The sequence below is a fragment of the Hyla sarda genome, chromosome 1 (assembly GCF_029499605.1).
Source record: "Hyla sarda isolate aHylSar1 chromosome 1, aHylSar1.hap1, whole genome shotgun sequence".
In the NCBI taxonomy this organism is placed as follows: Eukaryota; Metazoa; Chordata; class Amphibia; order Anura; family Hylidae; genus Hyla; species Hyla sarda.
Genome location: NC_079189.1, coordinates 83516102 through 83540965, shown reverse-complemented (window position 1 = coordinate 83540965; position 24864 = coordinate 83516102). Strand labels below are relative to the sequence as shown.

Sequence of the window (24864 nt, the reverse complement as noted above, 5' to 3'; positions counted from 1 at the left end):
TCCCTACAAAATAATCTCCTTTTCTCAGTCGCTCTTCATTGGGGGACACAGAGACTATGGGAGGTACCAAAGCAGTCCCTGGGGTGGGAAGAACCCCACCAGAGACAGGGAGTCAGTCCAGATACTGAACCCCAGCCGGCCATAAGACTCACGGATGAGACACTGAGCTAAAAGCCAATCGAGGCCTGGAACTGAGTGTCCGGCAGTTCCCACTGTCCATAGAGATGAACTAGGATGCCAAGGAAGGGAACGACCTTAGAAGAGACTCTAAACAAACAAACCACAGAGAGAGACAAGAAGAGGCAATGCAGAGACCCGATGGGCCGAACCAATCTGGAAGAAGGTAGGAAACCAACTCCAAGAAGCACAGAACAAGACAGAGGGAAAGACCGGTTTGGGACAAAGAATGAAAAGGGAACGACAAGAGAACTCCATACAGAGGACCAATCGAAACCAGAGAACCTGGCGAAAAAACGCCAGGGAGAGCCAAAGGCGAGTCAGTCAAGGTGAAGACCAGAAACATCTGGAAAAGAGAGACAGGAACCGTCTCTGGAGAGGCATGGTGCAAAAGATCAGAACCAAAATGCTGTAGGTGCCAAAAAACACTGTCCCAGGGGCACAGTGTGAGCACCCAGGGAGAAGAGCCGACTCAAAAAGGATGCCACGCAAGCTGAACAGCAGGAAGAAACCACAGCCATGCTGCAGCCCAAAAATTGCCCGAACAACCCAGTAGACAGACTTGCTGTCCAACCCCAGAGTAAATGGACCCCGAAGGAGGAAACGGAAAGTAAGGAGTAACCCGGAAAACCGGAACAGCAACATGGAACAGGAGACTCTCGAGACACCGGGAGGTGCCCCACCTGTAGGGGGAACAAAACCAACAACCTCGAAACACTCCAGGAAACATACTGCTATTTTGAGACAAGAAGAAGAGCAGTAAAGAACAACCGCCCGACAATGGAATCGTGGAGAAGCCTGGGCAGGGGCACTACACGTGCCCAGGATCACAATCATCACGAAGGCCCGAAGGACTAGGAGGACCGACCCAGAAAATAAGGTACACCACAGCAGTCTAGGAGAGAGCCCAAAACAAGGATTAATTGGTCTTGGACCCAGCGGTCAGAGCAAACAAGAGCACTCCCAGCAAAGTCTTGTCAGGACGGAAATGGAGGGAAAAGCAAAAGGGGACCCAGCTCTGGGCACAAGAAGGTTACTCCAAAAGATCGAAGTGGCAGTGTAGCGCCACAGACACTGACAAAGGGAAGGATGAGCACACCCTTCCCGGATATTGCGCCAAGGAAGGAAGAGAGCAATGGCAGACTGGCTGTCGCTGAGCTATACACAACTGCATAAACCCCTCCAACAGAGGACAATGCCGTAGCTGCATGAGCAACTGTAGACAACCAGAAACAGGAGGAGAGCCAGGCTGCAAGAGTGAGCAGTAAGCACACAAGCAGAGCCGGCAAAAAGCACTACCGATCGCTCCCAGCAAATAAACAAAGGCCCAGCAATGTACCCCAACATGTAGGGGGAAGTGGGAGATGGCTCCCTCTTGGCAGTAGAAAGTGCTCAGTGAAATAGTCCCCCTAATGGAGAGGAAAAACAAGGGGAGGTGGAGATGAAACTCAGGCACTGACCATTCCAAGCTTCCTGATCCCAGTACCCCCTGCGGAAGGGAATTTCCTAAGAGCACTATGTACTGTAGGAGCAAGGAACGGTAACGGATCAAAGCACTGGGTGGACATAGCCCCCAGGGATCCTGCGAAAACACACAGAGGCACGGAGGAGCCATGCTGCGTCCCTAGAGGGATTTTAACCCCGGACACTGGAGATACAAAGACATAACTATGAATGCAAGTAAGAAACACACATAGCAACCTACAGGGTTGGGAGGAAACACCCCATTGGGGCAATACCTTAGACCGTGCAAAAAAAATGGGGGGGAACAGATGGTGCAGCCATGGAGCCATCCTGGCCGATGAATAAGGTAACAGAGCAGGCACCTGAGCCACCCCATACAGGAACCCAGGAAGATACCTGGAGGCATGAGGGGGGGGGGGGGGGGACGCTGCAGAACAGGCCATCGCCCCAGCAGGCCCCATGCCCGAATCAGAAGTGCTCAACCGCCACAGACCTGTGGAAACAATTACACAGGAAGTCCTGAGGTACACCTCACCGAAAAGGAGGGGAGAAAGGCTCTACATGAGCACGGTGTCCAGAGCATATGTAGGGATACAGGCATGGGTACCTCATGATGGTAGAGGGGTACCAAGACTGCCACCACGAAGGGAGCCACAGACATCCAAATGTCCGGAAGCATGGAAACTAGTCTTAGCACTCAACGGCGTGCCACAATCATGCCCTGAGAAGACAAACATTACACTGTTAGAAAGGGGAACCAAGAGTGCTGCTACGAGGTCCATATAACCCGCAGGAAACGCCCACACCCCATCCTTTAATGGCGCTACACACAAGAACTGCAATCGCAGACTAATGAGATGAAGGACGAATGAGGTGCAGGAAATATGCAGACACAGTCTGACTTACCGGTAGAAAGGTTCAATAAATCCACAGACCCACTTCTTCGGAACTTCACACTAAAAGTGAGTCACCGGACATCTGCCTCTGGAGAGGCAGAAATGGGGAGGGTGACCTGGTGGATGAAAAACCACACATTGAAAGGGGCTTACCAGCCCTTATCCGTGATAGCAGCAGGCCTGTGGAGAGGGACCCGGGAAAGTAGGGAACCCTGCGAACCACTACATGGTGCAGTGTGAAACGCCCATGGAGCAACATGGGGTCCCTCACTCAGAAATACACCTCGACAGTGAGATACCTGAATTTCCACCAAGGTGTGGGAAGTATATGGTAGGTGACCCGACGTAGTAGTAAACCATGCAGACCACCGCCTGGTTGACTGGTATAGGGTTCCTGATCGCACAGAGTCACTTCTGCGAACCCTCCCACTGAAAGTGGGATACTGGAGTGCGGCCAATCTGATGAGCGACCCTCAAGCAGAAGAAAGTCTGATTGACTGACGTCAGTACCGTGTACCTGCAGGGGACCCTCTACCAGATTTCTCCCCCCAGCAGTGAGGTACTGGAAACCCCAGCCATGCACGCGGCAGCCCAGGGATGGGAGACCTACTACGTCGCAAACCGTGCAGACAACAGTATGGCTGAACAAGTACACCTCCAGGTGCTGGCGAAAAAGGAACAACAGTCATATCGCTTATCACTGTGCTCCCTTGGTCGCAGGTGGGAGGACAGGGAGGCCTAGGAGCCATGGATAGAATCCCCGCCAACCTGGGAGATCAGGGGAGGCTGAAGAGCCATGGATGGTATCCCTGTCGTCCTGTATAGGGTCCATAGGACATGTCAGCGCACTTCTTCGGACACCACACACTGGTAGTGGGGTACCGGAATTCCAGCCGCAGAGACATCAGGCATGTGAGAAATGACAGGCGGCGGAGGAACCACGCAGACCACTGTCTGGCTTACTGGTATAACTCCATAGTATGCAACAAGTCACTCCGTCGGACACCTTGCACTGGCCAAGGGGTACCGGAATGTCAACCACGGATGTGGCAGATATGAGATCAGTGACCTGCAGAGGAGGGAATCATAGTGTACGCACACGCCAAGAACCCTACCCTAATGGATAACCATCAGAGGAAGAACCACGAAAAGGCCCTAGGTGAGAACTCTGCAGAATTAGGTATGGCAGAGGCATAGGGCAAAAAACATTGTGCCCTGGCAAGTCGCCACACAGCTGCACTAAGCCAGCAGCTGTGTACAGCCAGCAGTGACTGTGAGCGCAGGGAGCCACAAACTAAACAGGAGTGGTGATGCAGCGTGCTGTAGGAGTGCTTGCCGCTCCGAGGCCAGGGGAGTGACAGCGGTGCCCGGCTAGACAGGCTTCCGCTGAGCTGGAGGAGAAATGGCCCTGAACCCGAGTCAGAGGAGGGAGACAGCCTCTGAGATCCCTGGTAACGTGAACAACTACTGCAGCACCTTAAGCCTGGAGGGCTCGCTGCGGGAGGAGGGGTGGAGCTAAGTTCCATTCAAGAGAGCCGCAGAAAGGCGCTGGCCTTTTCCTGTCCGATGCTCCCAAGAAAGCGCCGACAGAGGGGGGAGAGAGTCCTCCCTCAGTCAGTCCTCAGATTCCCGTGCTGAGCACGGGCTGAGCTGAGCTACCTGCCGCCATTATGGGTCCCGCTGGCCAGCAAGCGCCGGAAGAGATCTGAGCAGCTGAAGTAAAGAAAATCAGCAGCTGCAGAAAGTACAGGGATCGGCTGCCCAGAGACAGAAACGGCTGCCGTAAGTGTGAGTCCACGGGCGGGTGGAGGGGATGATATACTCACCCAGACAGCTTCAACCAGCTTATGGCCACGCTGCATCATACCAGGCCAAGATAGCGGAGCGAGCAGGGGCAGTGGGGGACCCGGACTCATGGTACAACCTCCAGGCACTGGCCATTGGTGAGAAGGGGTTAACAGTACATATGGGGGAACAGGTAGCGCCATGCTCCTGAACCCCCACCTGAAAAGGAGAAACAAAAGGAAGAAAAAAGCTAACTAAACAGCCCTTACGGGAAAATAATAAAAAAAGAGCAGGTCTGGGGAGCTCCCAGACCTGTGTCTTGCCTCTTACTGACACTAGCTAAAAATGATTACCTCACTTCCAGTAGGCGGGTATATCCTGCCAGGGAGGAGCCGACATTTTTTCCTAGTGTCAGCACATCCTAGTGACAAAAGCATATACCCATGGTCTCTGTGTCCCCCAATGAAGAGCGACCGAGAAAATATTTGATCTTAGACTATGAAGGATGGGAGAAATAATCTAGACCAGTGGTCCCCAATCTGTGGATCTCCAGCTGTTTGAAAACTACAACTCCCATCATACCCTCACAAGAATTGTATTTTTGCAAGAGCTGGAGAGCCACGGATTGGGTAACGCTGCCCTTATGAAGGAATAATGTGGGAATAATCTTGAGCTGCTTAATGAAATCTTCTGTAAAAAAATGTATTATCTGACCTTGGGTACATCTAATAGTCCAGGGTAAAATAAAATCTAAAAATATGGTAACTGATTTAAGGTGTTGGGGGTATATCAATGGTTGTATCTGCAATAATATTTCTGTAAAAGTGTCAAATATTATATGTGATATCACACAGTGCGGTTTAAGGGAAATTTATCATCAACAAATAAACATTAATCATACAATATCATTTTTTTAAATGATAAAAGTCAAGGTGTTACAAACCTACCTTCGTAGCATTAAAGTCTGGGTTAACATTTTCTTTAGGTCTTTGGGTTCTGCATCTTTCATGTTGCTAAGAAAGTTATGAGTGCCTAGGAATATATTATTTAGCATCCCACTCTGAGTCTGGCAAGTTAATTCTCCGTTATGTAAGAGAACTGGTTTGTGACCATAAGGTAGTTTGGTGCCACCTGCCATGATAACTTTGGAGCCTGCAACAAACAGGAAACGAGTGATGAAAACTACATGATGTGGATGAAGCTCGATGTCTCCTATATAAGATATGGAGAAAGTGTTGGCAAATGGTATTGATTTACATGTAAGAAAACTAATGGGTGACTTCCCCTTCTTTGCTAAGTCTTTGTAACAACCATGAGCAATAACCAGTTATCAAGATCACATTAAGGGGTCGGATTATCAGCAATGCTTCCATCTTTTTCTGAAATAAAAATCAAAAATGTTCACAAATTCTGAGGTTCAGGGCTTGAAACCAGGACTACAAACTACATCATGCCCCACACAGATTGCTTGCTATTCTGAGAATGTGATAGGAAGGTAAAGATTTATAGTGACAGTGAAATTACCTACTTTATTACGCAAAGCAATGGTAATTCCTCCCGGAGTTAGAGGAGACTAGCTCCCATAGGTATAGCTGCAGCACATGAATGTATAGGTGTACCTTGTATGGTGTCCTTATGAAAGACATACGTAAACACTTTATCGTCATCAAATGCACAAAAGACCCCTTTATCCATTGCCCAGTTTTCCCATAATATGCCTTTAATCGTTGGGGGGAAGTTTGGAATCTCGTATAAATTGTCATTTTTCTACAAAAGGAAAAATAGAAGAAAACAACAATATAAGTTATTAGGTATAATAACAAAAAAGGACACATATACAAAAAGGATTTCAAGTAGTCTCATCCAGATAAGAGAATAAAACCTGTTTTATAATTGTCCTTCTTCAAGCATCCTTATATACTGTAAAGTGAGCCTAATTACACAGACACTCCATCTAGTGGCTGACTTTGCCTTTCAGTGTTTTGTCCCTCTGCTGCTGTCATCCCTTCTCAGTGAAGTGAGGCATTCTGGGAAAGAGAACCCCATTACAGACTGTGCTAAGGAGGGGAAGACTGCGTCCTCCATTGTCCCATGTGGCAGTATTGCTGGTAAGCTTATGGACTTGCCCCACAGTTTTCTCAGCCACAGCTGCCACCAGCTACACAGACTCTTATGTCCAGGAGCAGCAGCTTCACTGTCATAAAGAGGAACTCCGCTGCTCAGCATTTGGAACAAACTGTTCCGAATGCTGGAGCCAGCACCGGAAGCTTGTGACCTCATAGCCCCATCCCATGGACTTACATTGAGGGGGCGGGGCATGACATCATGAAGGGGCGGGGCTATGATGTCACGAGCTCCCGCCATCGGCTCCAGCGCTCGGAACAGTTTGTTCCAAACGCTGAGCAGCGGAGTACCCCTTTAAGTTGTGACCAGCAGACCAGCTCTCCACATGTCATCCATGTTATTACATGTTAGGTTTCAGCTATCTTGTATTATGCTGATACCGTATGTTAGTTGTATATGAACATGTGTTTATTCATGTTTTCTGCTCTATTGTTTCCTAGTTTCACAGCCACAGCTGCCTGACATGCAGATAAATATGATTCAATTAATATTAATAAATGATTCAATAAATCTACAGACTTCACCATACAGTCTTGTCTATTGAAGAACAGGGTGGTTTATCTGCATGTCAGACTACACACACACTATGGGGTAACATGTAGCGAGGACAGAACAATAATATTAACAGAAGGAATAATGTGTTTTACTTGTACTTAAACTCCACTGAAAATGCATTGTGTTTTACTCACTGACTAAGAATCCTGTTATACTGTCATAATGAAGGCCAATATGAGCGCCGATCTACATTTGTTAAATAAGCCTTATACACGCTATTTTTTACATAAGGCAAAAATTTTCCTATTTGGCTGATAAGTACCCCACGTAAAAGACTCTTAAATGGTATTCCTACAATGAAACCTATTTCCAACTGTCTAATCAATTACTGTATATTGGTAAATAAAGTTATTTTACTGCCATTCCGCTCTGCTGTCTTTATTAGCCCAACTTCCTGTCTGTTGTGCATCATGTAATGGGCTTTCTGTTCTTGTACACTCTAGCCAGGAATTCATCCAACTCTATCTCATCACATAGTGGGAGGGTTCATAATCAAAGAAGGTGTAAAGGGAGGGAGATAGAGTTGGCCGAATTCCCAGCTAAAGTGTTCACAGAAACAGGAAATCTGTTACAGGATTTACACAAGACAGGAAGTGGGGCAATGAAGACAATAGAGCAGACAGGATGCAACAAAATGATAAAACACTGCAAAGACAATTTATTTGCCAGAAATAGAAAGAACTATTTAAATTAATATGTAAAATGTTATTTACATTTATTTTAGAAATCATTTTAAATTATTTTGCAAAAGGAATTCTGTTAGTAAGAATACAAATGCTTACCGGGCAGTAGACAAAGCCTTCAGTCTTCTCATCAATTATAATCAATCGAGTACCAGATGCATCAGGAAATACCTTCTTCACACTGACTGGGTGCCGATATTCATTTACATACTGCCAATCTTCCAGGTAAAAGTACTTAACTAGTCCATTCTAAACAAAAAGCACAAACATATAGGCGTTGTTTCTGCAGGTGGTCATAGACATAGTAACTACAATCTACCTTTGCTAGCAATCATAGTAATAAAAAAAGGGATTTTCTCTATCGGCTCCATTGGGGGACACAGACCTTGGGACGTACCAAAGCCGTCCCTAGGGTGGGCACAGAAAACAATCAAGGGGCAGGCTGGGCCACCGCTGCCTGCAACACCTTAATCTGAAGAACTCACCTAATGAAGTCTTCAGTCATAAAGTCTTCAGCCAGCTTTTGTCACCTGCATCATGCCGGGCTTGAAAAGCGAGATGAGCAGGGAAAGGTGGGGGACCCGGACCCATAAGGTACAACCCCAGGCGCTGGCCGTTGGCAAGAGGGGGTTGACAGTACATCCACGATGTCTGTGCCCCCTCAATCACAAATGGGGAAACAGTGAATGCTATGTTCCCGAGACCCCACCTGAAAAAAGGAAAATAAAAGGGAATAAGAATAACTAAACGTCCCTATTCTGGAAAAATAAAAAATGTTAGACCAAGTCTGGGGAAAACCCCAGACTAGTGTCCATCTCCTGCAGACACTAAGCTAAAACTGATTATCTCAGGCTCTGTAGGCGGGTATATCCTGCTGGGAGGAGCCGACTTTTTTGGTTTCCTTAGTGTCAAGTCTCCTAGCAACAACAGCATATACCCAAGGTCTGTGTCCCCTAATGGAGCCGATAGAGAAATGGCTGGTTCTGGAAATTGGAAGTTTTATAATGTGTTATAGACACCACTATTCCTAAAAACGTAAATACATAAAAATGAAAATGTCTCTGATAAATTGTTTTCTAATATAAGGATGTTCTCTAAATTGTTGTCTAAATGAAAATGTCTCTGATAAAGTTGTCTGCTTGTATCTAGTGGGCAGATACTTAAAGAGTACCTGTCATCAACTAAACTTTCCCTGATCCCCCTCCCCATCTGTCCCTTACTCTAACTATGCCTATCTCTGTGTTTATTGAGGTTTAAAACGCTGTGGAAATACCTTTTTTTATCCCTCTTCATTAGCTCAGGAGCACTGTCTTTCTGAGGGGTGGAAAGAGGCGGGTCCCGGCAGGCATGATGTCACATGAAGCCTGGCCGGGACTCTGCTTCTGCCAGTCTTCCTGTATGCTGCTCTCCCTCTGCAACAGTGTTTCCCAACCAGGGTGCCTCCAGCTGTTGCAAAACTACAACTCCCAGCATGCCCAGACAGCCAACAGCTGTCTGGGCATGCTGGGAGTTGTAGTTTTGCAACAGCTGGAGGCACCATGGTTGGAAAACACTGCTCTGCAGTGTGCATACAGACTAAGTACAGGGGAGGGACGGCAGCCTCTGTCTCTCTCTCTCTCCCCCGTGTCTCTCTGCACTAAAAAGTCAATGCTGAGAACCAGGGGCGGTGGGAGCAATTACAGAGGCAGTAATTAAGATGAATGTCAGGGGGGCACAGAGCAGGGAGTGCAGTGAGGTAATACAATGTATAAGATAACGTGTGGTGAGGGGCAGGGAGAACACAGAGCAGGGGGGAGGGGGAGGTGACTGGCCTCTGTTATATGAGAGGCATGTGCAGGCTTGTAGCTCACAGTGCTGATCCAGGCTGGGAGCAAGTCCTGAGCTGAGAGCACTTAATTTCCTGTGGAAGGACCAGAGCCCTTTCAGCATTAGTCCTAAAAGCTGTACACTTACTATGAAAAGCATAGGAAGCTGCCAGCAGACCAGGCATAGAAGAGAGACCCCTAGTGGCCAAAAGTATAAAATGAAAAAACTGGTATAAATATTAATATTTTTAATGAAGATATATTACAATATGTCTTCATTAATGATTATGAACAACATATTAAAAGTTTTTGTTGATGACAGGTACTCTTTAACCCCTTAAGGACTGAGCCCTTTTTCACCTTAAGGACTCAGCCATTTTTTGCAATTCTGACCACTGTCACTTTAAACATTAATAACTCTGGAATGCTTTTAGTTATCAATCTGATTCCGAGATGGTTTTTCGTGACATATTCTACTTTAACTTAGTGGTAAAATTTTGTGGTAACTTGCATCCTTTCTTGGTGAAAAATCCCAAAATTTGATGAAAAATTTGAAAATTTTGCATTTTTCTAACTTTGAAGCTCTCTGCTTGTAAGGAAAATGGATATTCAAAATAATTTTTTTTTTTATTCACATATACAATATGTCTACTTTATATTTGCATCATAAAATTGATGAGTTTTTACTTTTGGAAGACACCAGAGGGCTTCAAAGTTCCGCAGCAATTTTCCAATTTTTCACAAAATTTTGAAACTCGCTTTTTTTCAGGGACCAGTTCAGGTTTGAAGTGGATTTGAAGGGCCTTCATATTAGAAATACCCCATAAATGACCCCATTATAAAAACTGCACCCCCCAAAGTATTCAAAATGACATTCAGTCAGCGTTTTAACCCTTTAGGTGTTTCACAGGAATAGCAGCAAAGTGAAGGAGAAAATTCACAATCTTCATTTTTTACACTCGCATGTTTTTGTAGACCCAATTTTTGAATTTTTGCAAGGGGTAAAAAGGAGAAATTTTTTACTTGTATTTGAAACCCAATTTCTCTCGAGTAAGCACATACCTCATATGTCTATGTTAATTGTTCGGCGGGCGCAGTAGAGGGCTCAGAAGGGAAGGAGCGACAAATGGTTTTTGGGGGGCATGTCACATTTAGGAAGCCCCTATGGTGCCAGAACAGCAACAAAAAACACATGGCATACCATTTTGGAAACTAGACCCCTCGGGGAACATAACAAGGGGTAAAGTAAACCTTAATACCCCACAGGTGATTCACAACTTTTGCATACGTAAAAAAAAAAAAAATTCCCTAAAATGCTTGGTTTCCCAAAAAAATTTACATTTTTACAAAGGGTTAAAGCAGAAAATACCCCCCAAAATTTGAAGCCCAATTTCTCCCGATTCAGAAAACACCCCATATGGGGGTGAAAAGTGCTCTGCTGGCGCACTACAGGTCTCAGAAGAGAAGGAGTCACATTTGGCTTTTTTGAAGGAAATTTTGCTCTGGGGGCATGCCGCATTTAGGAAGCCCCTATGGTGCCAGGACAGCAAAAAACCCCACATGGCATACCATTTTGGAAACGAGACCCCTTGGGGAACGTAACAAGGGGTAAAGTGAACCTTAATACCCCACAGGGGTTTCACAACTTTTGCATATGTGAAAAAAAAAAAAAATTTTACCTAAAATGCTTGGTTTCCCAAAAAATTTACATTTTTACAAAGGGTTAAAGCAGAAAATACTGCCCAAAATTTGAAGCCCAATTTCTCCCGATTCAGAAAACGCCCCATATGGGGGTGAAAAGTGCTCTGCTGGCGCACTACAGGTCTCAGAGGAGAAGGAGTCACATTTGGCTTTTTGAAAGCAAATTTTGCTCTGGGGGCATGCCGCATTTAGGAAGCCCATATGGTGCCAGGACAGCAAAAAAAAAAAAACATGGCATACCATTTTGGAAACTAGACCCCTCGGGGAACGTAACAAGGGGTTAAGTGAACCTTAATACCCCACAGGTGTTTCACGACTTTTGCATATGTAAAAAAAATAATTTTTTTTTACCTAAAATGCCTCTTTTCCCAAAAATTTTACATTTTTAAAAAGGGTAAAAGCAGAAAATACCCCCCAAAATTTGTAACACAATTTCTCCCGAGTACGGCGATACCCCATATGTGACCCTAAACTGTTGCCTTGAAATACTACAGGGCTCCAAAGTGAGAGCGCCATGCGCATTTGAGGCCTAAATTAGGGACTTGCATAGGGGAGGATATAGGGGTATTCTACGCCAGTGATTCCCAAACAGGGTGCCTCCAGCTGTTGTAAAACTCCCAGCATGCCTGGACAGTCAGTGGCTATCTGGCAATACTGGGAGTAGTTGTTTTGCAACCGCTGGAGGCTCCGTTTTGGAAACAGTGGCGTACCAGACGTTTTTCATTTTTATTGGGGAGGGGAGGGGGGTTGTATAGGGGTATGTGTATATGTAGTGTTTTTTACTTTTTATTGTGTGGTAGTGTAGTGTTTTTAGGGTACAGTCGCACGGGCAGGGGTTCACAGTAGTTTCTCGCTGGCAGTTTGAGCTGCGGCAGAAATTTTGCCGCACATCAAACTTGCAGCTGGATACTTACTGTAATCCTCCGCCCATGTGAGTGTACCCTGTACGTTCACATTGGGGGGGGGGACATCCAGCTGTTGCAAAACTACAACTCCCAGCATGTACGGTCTATCAGTGCATGCTGGGAGTTGTAGTTTTGCAACAGCTGGAGGCACACTGGTTGTGAAACACAGAGTTTGGTAACAAACTCAGTGTTTTGCAACCAGTGTGCCTTCAGCTGTTGCAAAAGCTACAACCCCCAGCATGTACGGACAGCGGAAGGGCATGCTGGGTCTTGTAGTTATGCAACAGCTGGAGGCATACTACTTTGGCTGGGGATGCTGGGGACTGTAGTTATGCAACAGCTGGAGACACACTGGTTTGCTACATAACTCAGTGTGCCTTCAGCTGTTGCAAAACTACAACTCCCAGCAGTCACCGACAGCCAACGGGCATGCTGGGAGTTGTAGTTATGCAACCAGCAGATGCACTACTACAACTCCCAGCATGCACTTTAGCTGTTGGTGCAAGCTGGGAGTTGTAGTTACACAACAGCTGAAGGTACACTTTTCCATAGAAAAAATGTGCCCCCAGCTGTTGCAAAACTACAAGTCCCAGCATGCCCATAAGGGCATGCTGGGAGTTGTGGTGGTCTGCCTCCTGCTGTTGCATAACTACAGCTCCCAGCATGCCCTTTTTGCATGCTGGGAGCTGTTGCTAAGCAACAGCAGGAGGCTGTCACTCACCTCCAACGATCCTTGCCGCACAGGTCAGTCCCTCGTCGTCTGCGCCGCGGCCGTCGCTCCTGGGGCCCCGATCCCAACATTGACGCCGGGGATCGGGGTCCCCAGCACCCGGGGTGCACGTCCCGCACCCGCTCACGTCCTTCGGAAGAGGGGCGGAGCGGGTTGCGGGAGTGACACCCGCAGCAGGCGCCCTGATTGGTCGGCCGGATTACCGGCCGACGAATCAGGGCGATCGTGAGGTGGCACCAGTGCCACCTCACCCCTGCAGGCTCTGGCTGTTCGGGGCCGTCGGAGACGGCCCCGAACAGCCTGTAATTCCGGGTCACCGGGTCACTGGAGACCCGATTGACCTGGAATCTGCCGCAGATCGCTGGACTGAATTGTCCAGCGATCTGCGGCCATCGCCGACATGGGGGGGCATAATGACCCCCCTGGGCGATATGCCCCGATGCCTGCTGAACGATTTCAGCAGGCATCGGGCACCGGCTCCCCTCCGGCTAGCGGCGGGGGGCCGGGATTTGACAGGACGTACTCAAACGTCCTGAGTCCTTAAGGACTCGGAAAAGGGGACGTTTGAGTACGTCCTGCGTCCTTAAGGGGTTAAGGAGTCCGTAAATTTTCAATATAACTGTTGGCTGAATGTTCGCTTGGCCAACAGATATCTCTCCCAACTTCCCCATACACATAAACATTTGGCAGATTCAAACATTTATGTGGTGCCTATGGGAGGGGAAGAGTAAGCTGCAGCCAGATTTCTCTGGCGCCCACTTATCCTTTCCAGAAGATATGGGTCAGGCGGGTTGAGGCAGCTTTAGTCTAAGCTGTATGGGCACGTTAAGTTATATGTGGTTTAGTTTACAGAAAATGTTTGTCCTGTGATAATGAAAAGAACTTACATTGGTGCCATAAATAAGGAAATCTCCAGTCAATGCATGGCACAGAATTCGATACTTCTCATCTGCGGATGGAAATAGACGGGTCTCCCTCTCTTCTTGAGAGTCTACATGTTCACTTTCAATCTGCAAACAGTAATACAGGTTACTTACTGTTAAGAACATTACTCTTTAAAGGGGTACTCCGGTGGAAAAACAGATATGCAAATTAAACAGATTTGTAAATCACTTCTATTTAAAAATCTTAATCCTTACAGTACTTATGAACTGCTGTATGCTACACAGGAAGTTCTTTTCTTTTTGAATTTCTCCGTGCTCCGTGTCAGGAACTGTCCAGAGCAGGAACAAATCCCTATAGCAACCTCTCCTGCTCCGGACAGTTCCTGACATGGACAGAGGTGTCAGCAGAGAGCACTGTGGTCAGACAGAAAAGAAATTCAAAAAGAAAAGAACTTCCCTTGGAGCATACAGCAGCATCCAGCATGACATCTGATGGGTTAATGGCGGACATCAGTGCAATCGGGTCCGCCATCCCGGTACAGTCAGGTCCACAGCTGCTGACATACTGAGATACTGTAGGTATGCTGGATTCTTACCATATGAAGCTGAACTTTCCCCTCAAACAGAGCAGCTGCATAATCAGAATTCAGGCACATACTGGCGACTGTACCCAGGTATTCCATATCCTTCAGCCTCTCCACACCTGCATAAAATACACCATAAAAAAGTCAGGGTTTCAGTACACATAGTAGTTTGTGTCACTATGTGTTGCCATACCATAAATTTCACATCAGTTTTGTGATGTGATTTCTGACCATGTGGCTTGCACAGCATAAGCAGCTAGAAATACATATATTTTTACCTGTACAAGCCACAAAGGTCAAAATCTAATCGCAAAAGTGTCATGTTGGTACTGTGTGCCACAAATGCTACCAATTCACATATACTGAAATGACTGGGTCATATGGACTGGATGTACCATATTATCTGCAGTAAGTTGCAATCTGACTCTCACCATTCTCAGTCAAGGCATAGAACCAGGCACGATTGTTCATTCCAACAGCAACATGATATGGACCCACAGCCACAAAATTGGGCTCCACCTCAACGGAAACTGTGGTTGGCAGCTCCTGCGCAGCAAACAAATCATTGTTATGAGTTACTGCATCAACAGAAAAGACAATTTCTGCTACTGACAGGACAGATGACATTTTTAACAAAAAAATACTAATAAAAAGATAATTAAGTTATTTAGCCTAATAATCCCCCCTCCCCCTTAAAAGGTGATCCCACCCCCAAAGTAGTGTTTTTTTTCCCCATCCTCTTGTCGGTTCTGCAATCTTGTTTTTTCTATATTATTTTTTGCTGTATTGTGGCATGTACCTCTAGTGGCAGTGAGTTCTAAGCAATGCTACTTGGTGTTATATATCTGAAAGTTTACAGGGCCAGAAATACTGCATCATTGTTCTGCTGTGAGGACTAAAGAAAAACATAACATTAGGAATCAATGTTAAAGGGGTACTCCACTGCTCAGCGTTTGGAACAAACTGTTCCAAATGCTGGAGCCGGCGTCGGGAGATCAAGACGTCATAGCCCTGCCCCCTCATGACGTCACACCCCACCCCCTCAATGAAAGCCTACGCCCCCTCCCATAGACTTGCATTAAGGGGACGGGGCGTGATGTCATGAGGAGGTGGGGCTATCCCATCACGAGCTCCCGCCGCCGGCTCCAGCGTTCAGAACAGTTTGTTCCAAACGCTGAGCAGCGGAGTACCCCTTTAAGCAGCTTCAAACAGAAACTATTTTATTCAATGGGGAAAAGAAAAAAAAAAGTTTGTTACCTTGTATGAAAAGGAAGCAGCTATAGCAGCCAAAGCATACTACAAGCACCACATGTAAACATACATTAAAAATAACCATTGAAATATTTATGATTTTATTACGCACATTCTAATAATAGACAATATAAAGAAGGTAAAAAAAGAGACTACTGAATTACCCCCTCCACAGGATTGCACACTGTGACCTCCAGCAGGGAAGTAAGATAGGCAATCTTTGTGCTGCTCGTATCTCCAAGGATAGGAAGTTTGGTTAAGAAGACATTGAGTGAACCCCGCTGTGTGGATACAGCCAATAACTGACCATCATCTGTCCAGGAAAGTTTATCTAACCCTAAAAAATAAAATAATTTAAAAGCATTAAGGAAATAATTTATTGTTACATATCCTAAAATATTCTAATACTAGCTGAGTTTTTCCTTCCTAATCTTTGTTGGGGAGGAAAATCAACAAAAGGAGGAAGCTTTTGACTTCATATTCCGTCCTCATATATTGTTGTCTTATCCCAACCCCATATCCATTCCCCATATCCTGTCCTCATATCTCAACTTCATATCCAGTCCTCATATCCCGACCTCATATCCTGTAATCATATCTTGACCTCCTATCCCGACCACCTATCCCGTCCTCCTATCTCGACCTCCTATCCCATCCTCATATCCCAACCTCCTATTCCGTCCTCATATCTCAACCTCATATCCCGACCTCATATCCCATCCTCATATCCCGACCTAATATCCCGTCCTTATGTCCCATCCTCATATCCTGTCCTCAAGTGGGACTGATCTGTGATGAAGATACTATAAGCTGGAAATAGAAGGGGACGTGGCTTTGTGGGACTGGGCGTGATTTGCAAGCCAGACCGATGCACAAAAAGGGTAGAGAATAAAAGGGGTGGGCCTTAAAATGTGGGTGTATCTTTGGGAGATGGGGTGTGACACATTCAACAGGAGATGCAGAGCGGAGCTTGTGGAGTAAGGTACTGGAAGTCCCATATACTTGCATGGGACTTGAAACAAAAACCCATTTTTTATTTAAGGGTGTAAATAAGGGCTAATTTAACTATCATATCTTTTTATTTGACATATTTCAATAATACCTGGTATACATATTACTTATATCTCCAGCCGTATGGAAGTTATGTGGGAACATACATTTCCCATTGATTTGCATGGGACTTTAAACAAAAACCCTGACCCTCACAAATGGGCTAGTTAAGGGTTAAATTAACTATCCTATATTTTAAGTAAACATATGTGACCATGTGGAAATATCTCCAGCCGTTTGGAAGTTATGCTGGAACATATATTTCTCAGTCGCTCTTCATTGGGGGACACCTAACTGATGGGTATATGCTCTTGCCACTAGGAGGCGCTGACACTGGGAAAAAGAAAAGTCGGCTCCTCCCTGGCAAGATATACCCGCCCACCTGCAGTGAGGCAACCAGTTTTAGCTAGTGTCACTTAGGAGGTAGACACACAGGTCTGGAGCTCTCCAGACCTGGTCTTTTTATTATTTTCTAGTAAGGGCTGCTTAGTCAGGTTCTTTATTCCTTTTTGTTTCCCTTTTTCAGGTGGTGGTTCAGGAACATGGTGCTACCTGTTCCCCCATATGCGGCTAAGGGGCACGGGACACTGATGAAGATTCCAATGCACCGTTAACCCCTTCCCGCCAACGGCCAGCGCCTGGGGTTGCACCGTGGGTCCAGGTCCCCCTATTTTCCCTGCTCGTCTTGGGCTGTAGCAGCATGATGTGATGCAGATGACTAAAATGCTGGCTGAAGACATCTCCAGGTGAGTATGTGAAGATAGGTGAGTATGTACAGATACCCCCCCCCTTCCCTCCCTCTCCGCTAGCAGTACAAGCAGCTGTATTTTACTATTTCTTGGGCTGTTTAGAGGAGCCTGGACAGTGAGGGGTCAACCCTCGCTATTTTATTCATGCAGCCTTGACTGAATCTATGGGCTCAAAGGGGGTTGTCTTTTGACTTACGGCTCGTCCTGCCGACTGGAGCCGTCCTCCCTCCGTCCGCTATGCGTTTCAGGCGGGGGTACGTTCCGGGGCACTTGGCTGGCGGGAGTTTGGGGAACCATGGCGGCACATACCTCCACCCTTCGTCTTCCCCTGATTCCCGCGCAAGCCGATAGGTCATCCTCCTCCTCCTCCTCTACTTCGCGCGCTGATTGCGTCTGTTTCTAATGGGGTATTCACCTCACGGCCGCGGTGTCTAGCTCCGCCCTCTAACCGCCACCAACTGAGAGCTTGCCATCGCTCCCTTAGCTCCCGGGGCTTTAGCCCGGAGGGAGCTTTGTTGTTATCCCCTCGACTGGAGCCGAGCGTCGGCTTAGCAGCAGTGCTGCTGTGAGCCGTCGCTGCTCCTGGGGATTCTTCTGCCGCCTGACATATGTGGCACTTCGCAGGGCGCTCTGCACCCCATGCTCCCTTCTAGCTCGGCGGTGCCAGCACCTCCGCGGTGCCTTGCAGCAGAGTTTAGCTCCGCCCCCTCCATCTTTTCGGGAGGCAGCGCCGCTTTGCTCACCTGCCTCCCATAGCTACAGCCCGGCGGGAGCCTCTCCTGTCCGGCTGCTTCTGCTTCTATTAGCCTCGGAGCTATGCGGCTTAGCAGATGCTTCTAAGCGTGCTGCTCTGGCCGATCCTGAGGCTGCCCGCTATCTGTTCTTCCTCATCTGAGAACTGATTGCGGGAGTTAGGTCCCCATTGGACCAATGGCATGGATGCACTGTTATTAAAAAGAAAAAAATCCTGCAGCTTTTCTGACAATTTAAGGTGTAGTCTGGCACCCTCTTGTGGCCAATCCTTGCATTGCCTTATATTTGGTTTAATTTAAAATTTTCAGGCCTATGGTCCTGGGTTCCTAGAGTCACTCATCTAGCAGCTGAAGTACCTGCGGCTGGCCCACCGGCACCTCTCTACTGTGTGAGGTGTCCGATGGAATGCTTCGCCCATACCTGTGGGCCGGAAGGTGGTCTGCACAACTGCTGGGTGTGGTATAGGGAAGACTGTCCCGATATGTCTTCAGGACTGATGTCTCTGTTGCTGCAGTTCCGATACCCCACTGCTGGTTGCGGTATATGAGGAGCTAACCAATGTATCTTCAGGACCCATACCAGTAAGCCAGATGGTGGTCTGCATGGTTTCCTCTGCCATTTCTCACAGGTCTCACGGTGGAGGTGTCTGTGGCTGCAGTTCCGATACCCCACTGCTGAGTGCGGTATCTGGAGAACTGACCGATGATTCTTCCGGACCCATACCAGTAAGCCAGACAGTGGTCTGCATGGTTTCCTCTGCCATTTATCACGCGTCTCACGGCTGAGGTGTCTGTGGTTGCAGTTCTGATACCCCACTGCTGGTGCGGTATATGGAGGTCTGCCCGATGTGTCTTCAGGACCCATACCAGTGAGTCAAACAGTGGTCTGCTTGGTTTCCTCTGCCGTTTGTCACTTGTTTCACGGTTGATGTATCTGTTACTGCAGTTCCGATGCCCCACTGCTGAGTGCGGTGTATGGAGAACTGACCCGATGTGTCTTCCGGACCCATACCAGTAAGCCAGACAGTGGTCTGCATGGTTTCCTCTGCCGTTTATCACACGTTTCACAGCTGAGGTGTCTGCGGCTGCAGCTCCGATACCCACCGCTGGGTGCGGTACATGGAGAACTGACCCGATGTGCCTTAAGGACCTTAAAGCTCGTTACGACGTCTTCTATGGACCATCCCTGTAAGCCAGCCGGTAGTCTGGATGGTTTCCTACATCGCCGGTCACATGATTCACGGCTGATGCATCTGCGTCTGGAGTTCCGGTTCCTCACTACTGAGCAAGGTACCGATGGTGGGTATGGTTGTCTTCTGTGGATCCATGCCAGTAGGCCAGACGATGGTCTACATAGTTTACTGCACCGCATGTCATATTTCCACCGGCTGGTGTTCCAGTCCCTCTCTACCAGGTAAGGTACCGATGGGATGCATGATTGTCTTCGGTGACTCCATGCCAGTAAGCCTGACAGTGGTCTGCATGGTTGTATTCACCGCCTGTCATGCATCAGATGGCTGATGTCTCTGCACCTGGGGATCCGGTTCCTCATTACTCGGCGGAGTGCCGAGGGTATGACGGTTGTCTTCTGTGGCGCCATACCGGTTGGTTAAACCGTGATCTGCATGGTTGCTGCACTGTCTGTGAATTCTCAGACGCCTTATGTATCTTATGTATCTGCAGCTTGGGTTCCGATGGGATACATCCTTTGGACCCATACCAGTATGCCAGACACTTGTCGGCTTGGTTGTCTTCACTGCCTGTCCTGCATCAACCACCTGGTGTCTCTGTTTTTTCGGTTCCTCACTATTGTGTGAGGCGCCCATCGGAGTGTTCCTTTCTCTGCTATGGTCCCATACCAGTGAGCCAGGCAGTGGTCTGTATGGTTTACTGCACCGCCTGTCATACATCACACCTGATGTATCTGAGGCTGGAGTTCAGGTACCTCACTACTCAGTGAGGTGCCAATAACATAACTCGTCTTCTATGATCATATACCTGTAGGCCAGGTAGTGGTCTACTTGGTTTCCTGTCTCCGGTGTTTCTGCAATGGTCTTCCACGACCTCACTACGGTGTGGGGTCTCCGCCGGATTGACTCGCTGTCCCTTGGCGACTCACACCAGTTGGCCAGACAGTTGTCTGCATGTTTTCTTCTGCCGTGTGTCCACAGGCGATGTTTTTTGGCGGCTAGTGTTCCAGTACCCCACTGTTGTGCGTGGTATACGTGGACCGGACGCAGCGTGTCCTACGGACACTATACGAGATGTCAGGGATGCATTCCATGGTCCCTCTATCTCTCTCCTGGGGGCGGGGTTTATTGGCCTCCCTGCCCTTCCACCTTTGTCGTAGGTGCTCGGTTATTTCCGGACCGGCTGTTCCCTTTTCACTAACGCCTGGGGGGTTCCCTTGCCCATTAGGAGATGGGGTGTGGGTTCCAGGGCCTTTTGCAGCAACAACAGCGTTGCTCTGTTCCTCTTTCTTCTGTTGCTCTGTTGGTCTGCTGTGGGCATACCTCCTTTCCTGCTGGTCCTTTGGTTGTCTGCATTTTTCCCGTGTCCGCAGTCTTGGTACGCCACTGTTGTTGTGGGGTCCTCATGTCTGTGTTCCTACCTATGTCTGTGTTCCTCCATATCCTAGGACCACTTTGTAGGAATAGAGCCATCTTCCTTTTGCTCGGTGAGTGCGCTCAGGGACTTTCGGTCCCTGCAGTTCCGTGGCGGTTGAGCACCCCTGTTCTGACATGGGGCCTGCTGGGGCACCTGTCGGTTTCAGCCCCTCCCTGTCCTTCCGGGTGTTCTTTTCCGGGGTCTTTGTCCGGGTGACTCTGGCACCTCCCAGTCACTGTCTGGACTAATCCTCACCAGGCCTTGTATTTTTTGCCCAGCTTCGGGGTACTTGTCTCCGATTTCTCTTGGATTGCATGGTAGCTCCTTCGGGCGGTGAGGGTTGCCGCTGGGGCCTGGGGGCTTCGTCCACCCAGTATTTGCATTTCCCTGCTCCGTCTGCGTCTAGCGCGCTTGCCGCTCCCCTTTTTCACTTGGGATGTGGGGATCAGGGTGCTTGTCGTGGGTCTCTACTTGAGTTGTCGTCTCAACCACCCTTGTTTTTTCCCTTCTGGAGGGACTATTTGGTTTTTGCTAAGATGCATTCAACAGTGGATTTTACAGTCTAGGCTTGTGTGCTTTCTGTCCGCTATCGCCGCTTCATGCTCTGTATGTCCTTCTGCCCCTTTTGTCTGGGTCAGTCGTACTGCATTGACTCCAGTCTTCTGGAGTAATTCTTTCTATGCCGGACCCTGGGAGCCCAAGCTGGGCTCTCATTGGTCCTCCTCCATTCCCATTCTGACGGGATGTTTCTTGGGGCTGCTCAGATCTACTCAGACCACTCTGATCTATCACTGTGGGTCCCCTTGATTTGGACTCTGTCCTGCGATGCTGCGGTGTGCCTTCTTTTCAGGTGGCTCTCCGATTCCTTGAGCCTTGGTGATGGTTCAGTTCTTGGACGTTTATAGCGGCCGGCCCCCGACTCCTCGGCGATCCGTTGATCGAAGGGGTATTTTGTTTCTGCTCTCCTTCTCTTCCTTCTGGAAGTTTTTTTTCACAGGAGAGTTTCTTCGCGGTCACCTGTTTCCTTTTTCCAGTGATTCCTTGTCTCTCTATAAGACCCAGGTGCCTTGGGTCTCTACAGAGGATGGACCTTTTCCTTGGGGTTCTGGTCCTTCTCCTTGGATGGGATATCTTCCGGAAAATCATTGTTCGGGGCCTAGTATGTCTCCGACCTGGGGACTCGTCCATAGACCTTGCGGGCACGCGACTTCAGTCTTGGACTGTCTCCCTTTCGCTGGTGGTTGTTTTTTCCCACCCTAGGGAACAGCTTTGGTACGTCCCATCAGTTAGGTGTCCCTCAATGAAGAGCGACCGAGAAAAGGAGATTTTTGTCCTCACCGTAAAATCTCTTTCTCGTAGTCTTCACTGTGGGACACCGCACCCACCCATTTCTTCTTTTTCCGGTTCTTGGGTTGTTTCCGGGATTCCTTCTAGGGTCCTTCGGACGTATTTCCTCTCGGGCTTCTCCTACTGCTTTGTGATAAAACTGGTTGCCTTACTGCAGGTGGACGGATATATGCTGCCATGGAGGAGCCGACTTTTCTTTTTCCTAGTGTCAACGCCTCCTAGTGGCAAGAGCATATACCCATCAGTTAGGTGTTCCCCAATGAAGACCACGAGAAAAAGATTTTACGGCGAGTACAAAAATCTCCTTTTCCCATAGACTTGTATAGGACTTTAAATAAAAACCCCGCCCCTGGCAAATAGGGGTGAGTAAGGGTTAAATCACCTATCCTATGTTTGTTGTTGACATATAAGTAACATGTGAGTTTCAGGTTAATATCTTTAGCCGTTTGGACGTTTTTGTGGAACATACATACACACACACATTGAGTTTTATATATATAGATATATATAATATAGATAGGCCAGTTACCTTTAGTTTCATCATCCAGCGTAATGATGGCGTACATCTCTTTCAATTCCGTCAGGTCATGGATTTTTATGCTGTAATATAATATGAATAGTGCCATAAAAAGAAGGTGTGAAAATACTAGGATTTATGTTCTGTACCAAGGGATGGTGCAGTTATAGTTTGCAGTAAATGAAAGTTATTTTGTTACAGTGTGCAAAATCTATGGTGTTATATATATATATATATATACATATATACACACACACACAGGATTTACCCCCTATTTAACCACTTAGGGCCTATTTTCACCTTAAGGACTCAGCAAATTTTCGTTTTTGCATTTTCGCTTTTTCCTCCTTCCCTGCTAAAAATCATAACACTTTCAATTTTGCACATACAGACCCATATAAGGGCTTTTTTTTTGCGTCACCAATTGTACTTTGCAATGGTGACGCAAAATCAAAAAAAGATTATTTGTTGGATGAAATAAAAAAAATAAAAAACGCGCCATTTTGTAACTTTTGCGGGCTCCCGTTTCTACACAGTGCAATATTTGGTAAAAATGACACCTAATCTTTATTCTGTAGTTCCATACGGTTACAAGGATACCCAATTTATAGTTTTTATTTTAAAACTTTAAAAAAATTATAAACTACATGCATCACTTTGATCAAAAAGTCCCATCAAAACAAAAATGGTACCTATAAAAACTACAGATGACAGCGCCAAAAAAATTAGCCCTCATACTGCCCCGTACACGGAAAAATTAAAAAGCTATAGGGGCCATAAAATGCCAATTTTAAACTAATTAACTTTTAATTAGTTTAAAATTGGCATTTTATGGCCCCTATAACTTTTTTATTTTTCCCTGTACGGGGCTCATTTTTTGTGCCGTCATCTGTAGTTTTTATCGGTACCATTTTTGTTTTGATGGGACTTTTTCATCGCTTTTTATTAATAATTTTATGATATATGAAGTGACCAAAAATGCACAATTTTGGACTTTGGTATGTTTTTACGTGTGTGCCATCGATTGCGTGGTTTAGCTAACCGGTCCTAATATTTTAATAGTTCGGACATTTACGCACGCGGCAGTATCACTTATGATTATTTTTATTCTTTATAACATCATTTTATATAAAAAAAATGGGAAAAAGGGGGGGGGGTGATTTAAACTTTTAATAGGGAAGGGGTTAAAGAACTTTTATGATTATTTTTTTTTAAACCATGCCATCTTCTGATTGCATACACTGATCAGAGCTATGCCATTGCAAAGCACTGATCAATGTAACCGGCGATCTGCTGCTCTAGCCTGCTGTTCAGGCATGGAGCAGTACATCGCCGATCAGACAATGGAGAGGCAGGTGAGAACTAGGGATCGACTGATATCGATTTTTTAGGGCCGATAACGATAATCTGTCACCTTTCAGGCCGATAGCCGATAACTTATACCGATATTCCGGTCTAAGTTATCGGCTATTTCAGCGGGCGCTTTAAATCAATGAACTGCAGCGGCTCTTGCTCTTGTCCTGGGGTCCTGAGTCTAACCGCCACAGTTGCCCCATCGCCTCCCCCCCCCCCATCCACTGCCAACATACCGCCGCCGCCCCCCCCACCATCCTCTGCCCACATACCGCCGCCGCCCCCCCCCCACCATCCTCTGCCCACATACCGCCGCCGCCCCATCGCCTCCCCCCATGCCCAGTGTTATAATTACCTGTTCCTGGGGTCCGCAATACTTCTGGCTCCTTCGGCGTCCTGCGCAGTCACTGTGCGCACTGACGGTGACGACGAGTTGGGGACGTCACTCGTCATTGCGCAGCGCACAGCAACAGCGCAGGAGCCAGAAGTATGACGGACCCCGGGAACAGGTAATTATAACACCGGGGATGGGGGGAGGCGATGGGGCGGCGGCAGTATGTGGGCAAAGGATGGGGGGAGGCGATGGGGCAGTGGCGGTATGTGGGCAGAGGATGGGGGGAGGCAATGGGGCAGCGGTGGCGGTATGTGGCCAGAGAATGGGGAGGCAATGGGGCAGCGGCGGTATGTGGGCAGAGGAAAGGGGGAGGCAATGGGGCAGCGGCGGCGGTATGTGGCCAGAGGATGGGGAGGCAATGGGGCAGCGGCTGCGGTCGTCTCTGGCTGGGGGGCGGGGCATTATTGGCATATCGGCAAGGTAATTGCTGATACCGATAATGTCCAAAATCGTGATTATCGGTCGATAATATCGGCCAAACCGAAAATCGGTCGATTCCTAGTGAGGACCCTCCCGTCGTTCCGGTAAGCTGATCGAGACATCGCGATTTT

At 47.5% G+C, this 24864-nt stretch overlaps 1 protein-coding gene across 4 annotated transcripts in view; it reads right to left on the bottom strand.

Annotated features, from left to right (window-relative positions):
- WDR19 (WD repeat domain 19) overlaps positions 1-24864 on the bottom strand; it is a 107198-nt gene that overhangs the window by 60236 nt on the left and 22098 nt on the right. For all 4 annotated transcript variants that reach the window (XR_008888709.1, XR_008888707.1, XM_056556865.1 and 1 more), the window contains exons 10-17: positions 22579-22649; positions 15709-15881; positions 14725-14839; positions 14306-14412; positions 13713-13835; positions 7784-7933; positions 5942-6089; positions 5270-5474 (exon numbers count right to left, since the gene is read on the bottom strand). Coding sequence is in view for 2 of the 4 variants with exons in the window: in XM_056556865.1 (XP_056412840.1) it covers positions 5270-5474; positions 5942-6089; positions 7784-7933; positions 13713-13835; positions 14306-14412; positions 14725-14839; positions 15709-15881; positions 22579-22649 (1092 nt within the window). In the remaining 2 variants the exon portion in view is untranslated. The remainder of the gene's footprint in view (positions 1-5269; positions 5475-5941; positions 6090-7783; positions 7934-13712; positions 13836-14305; positions 14413-14724; positions 14840-15708; positions 15882-22578; positions 22650-24864) is intronic.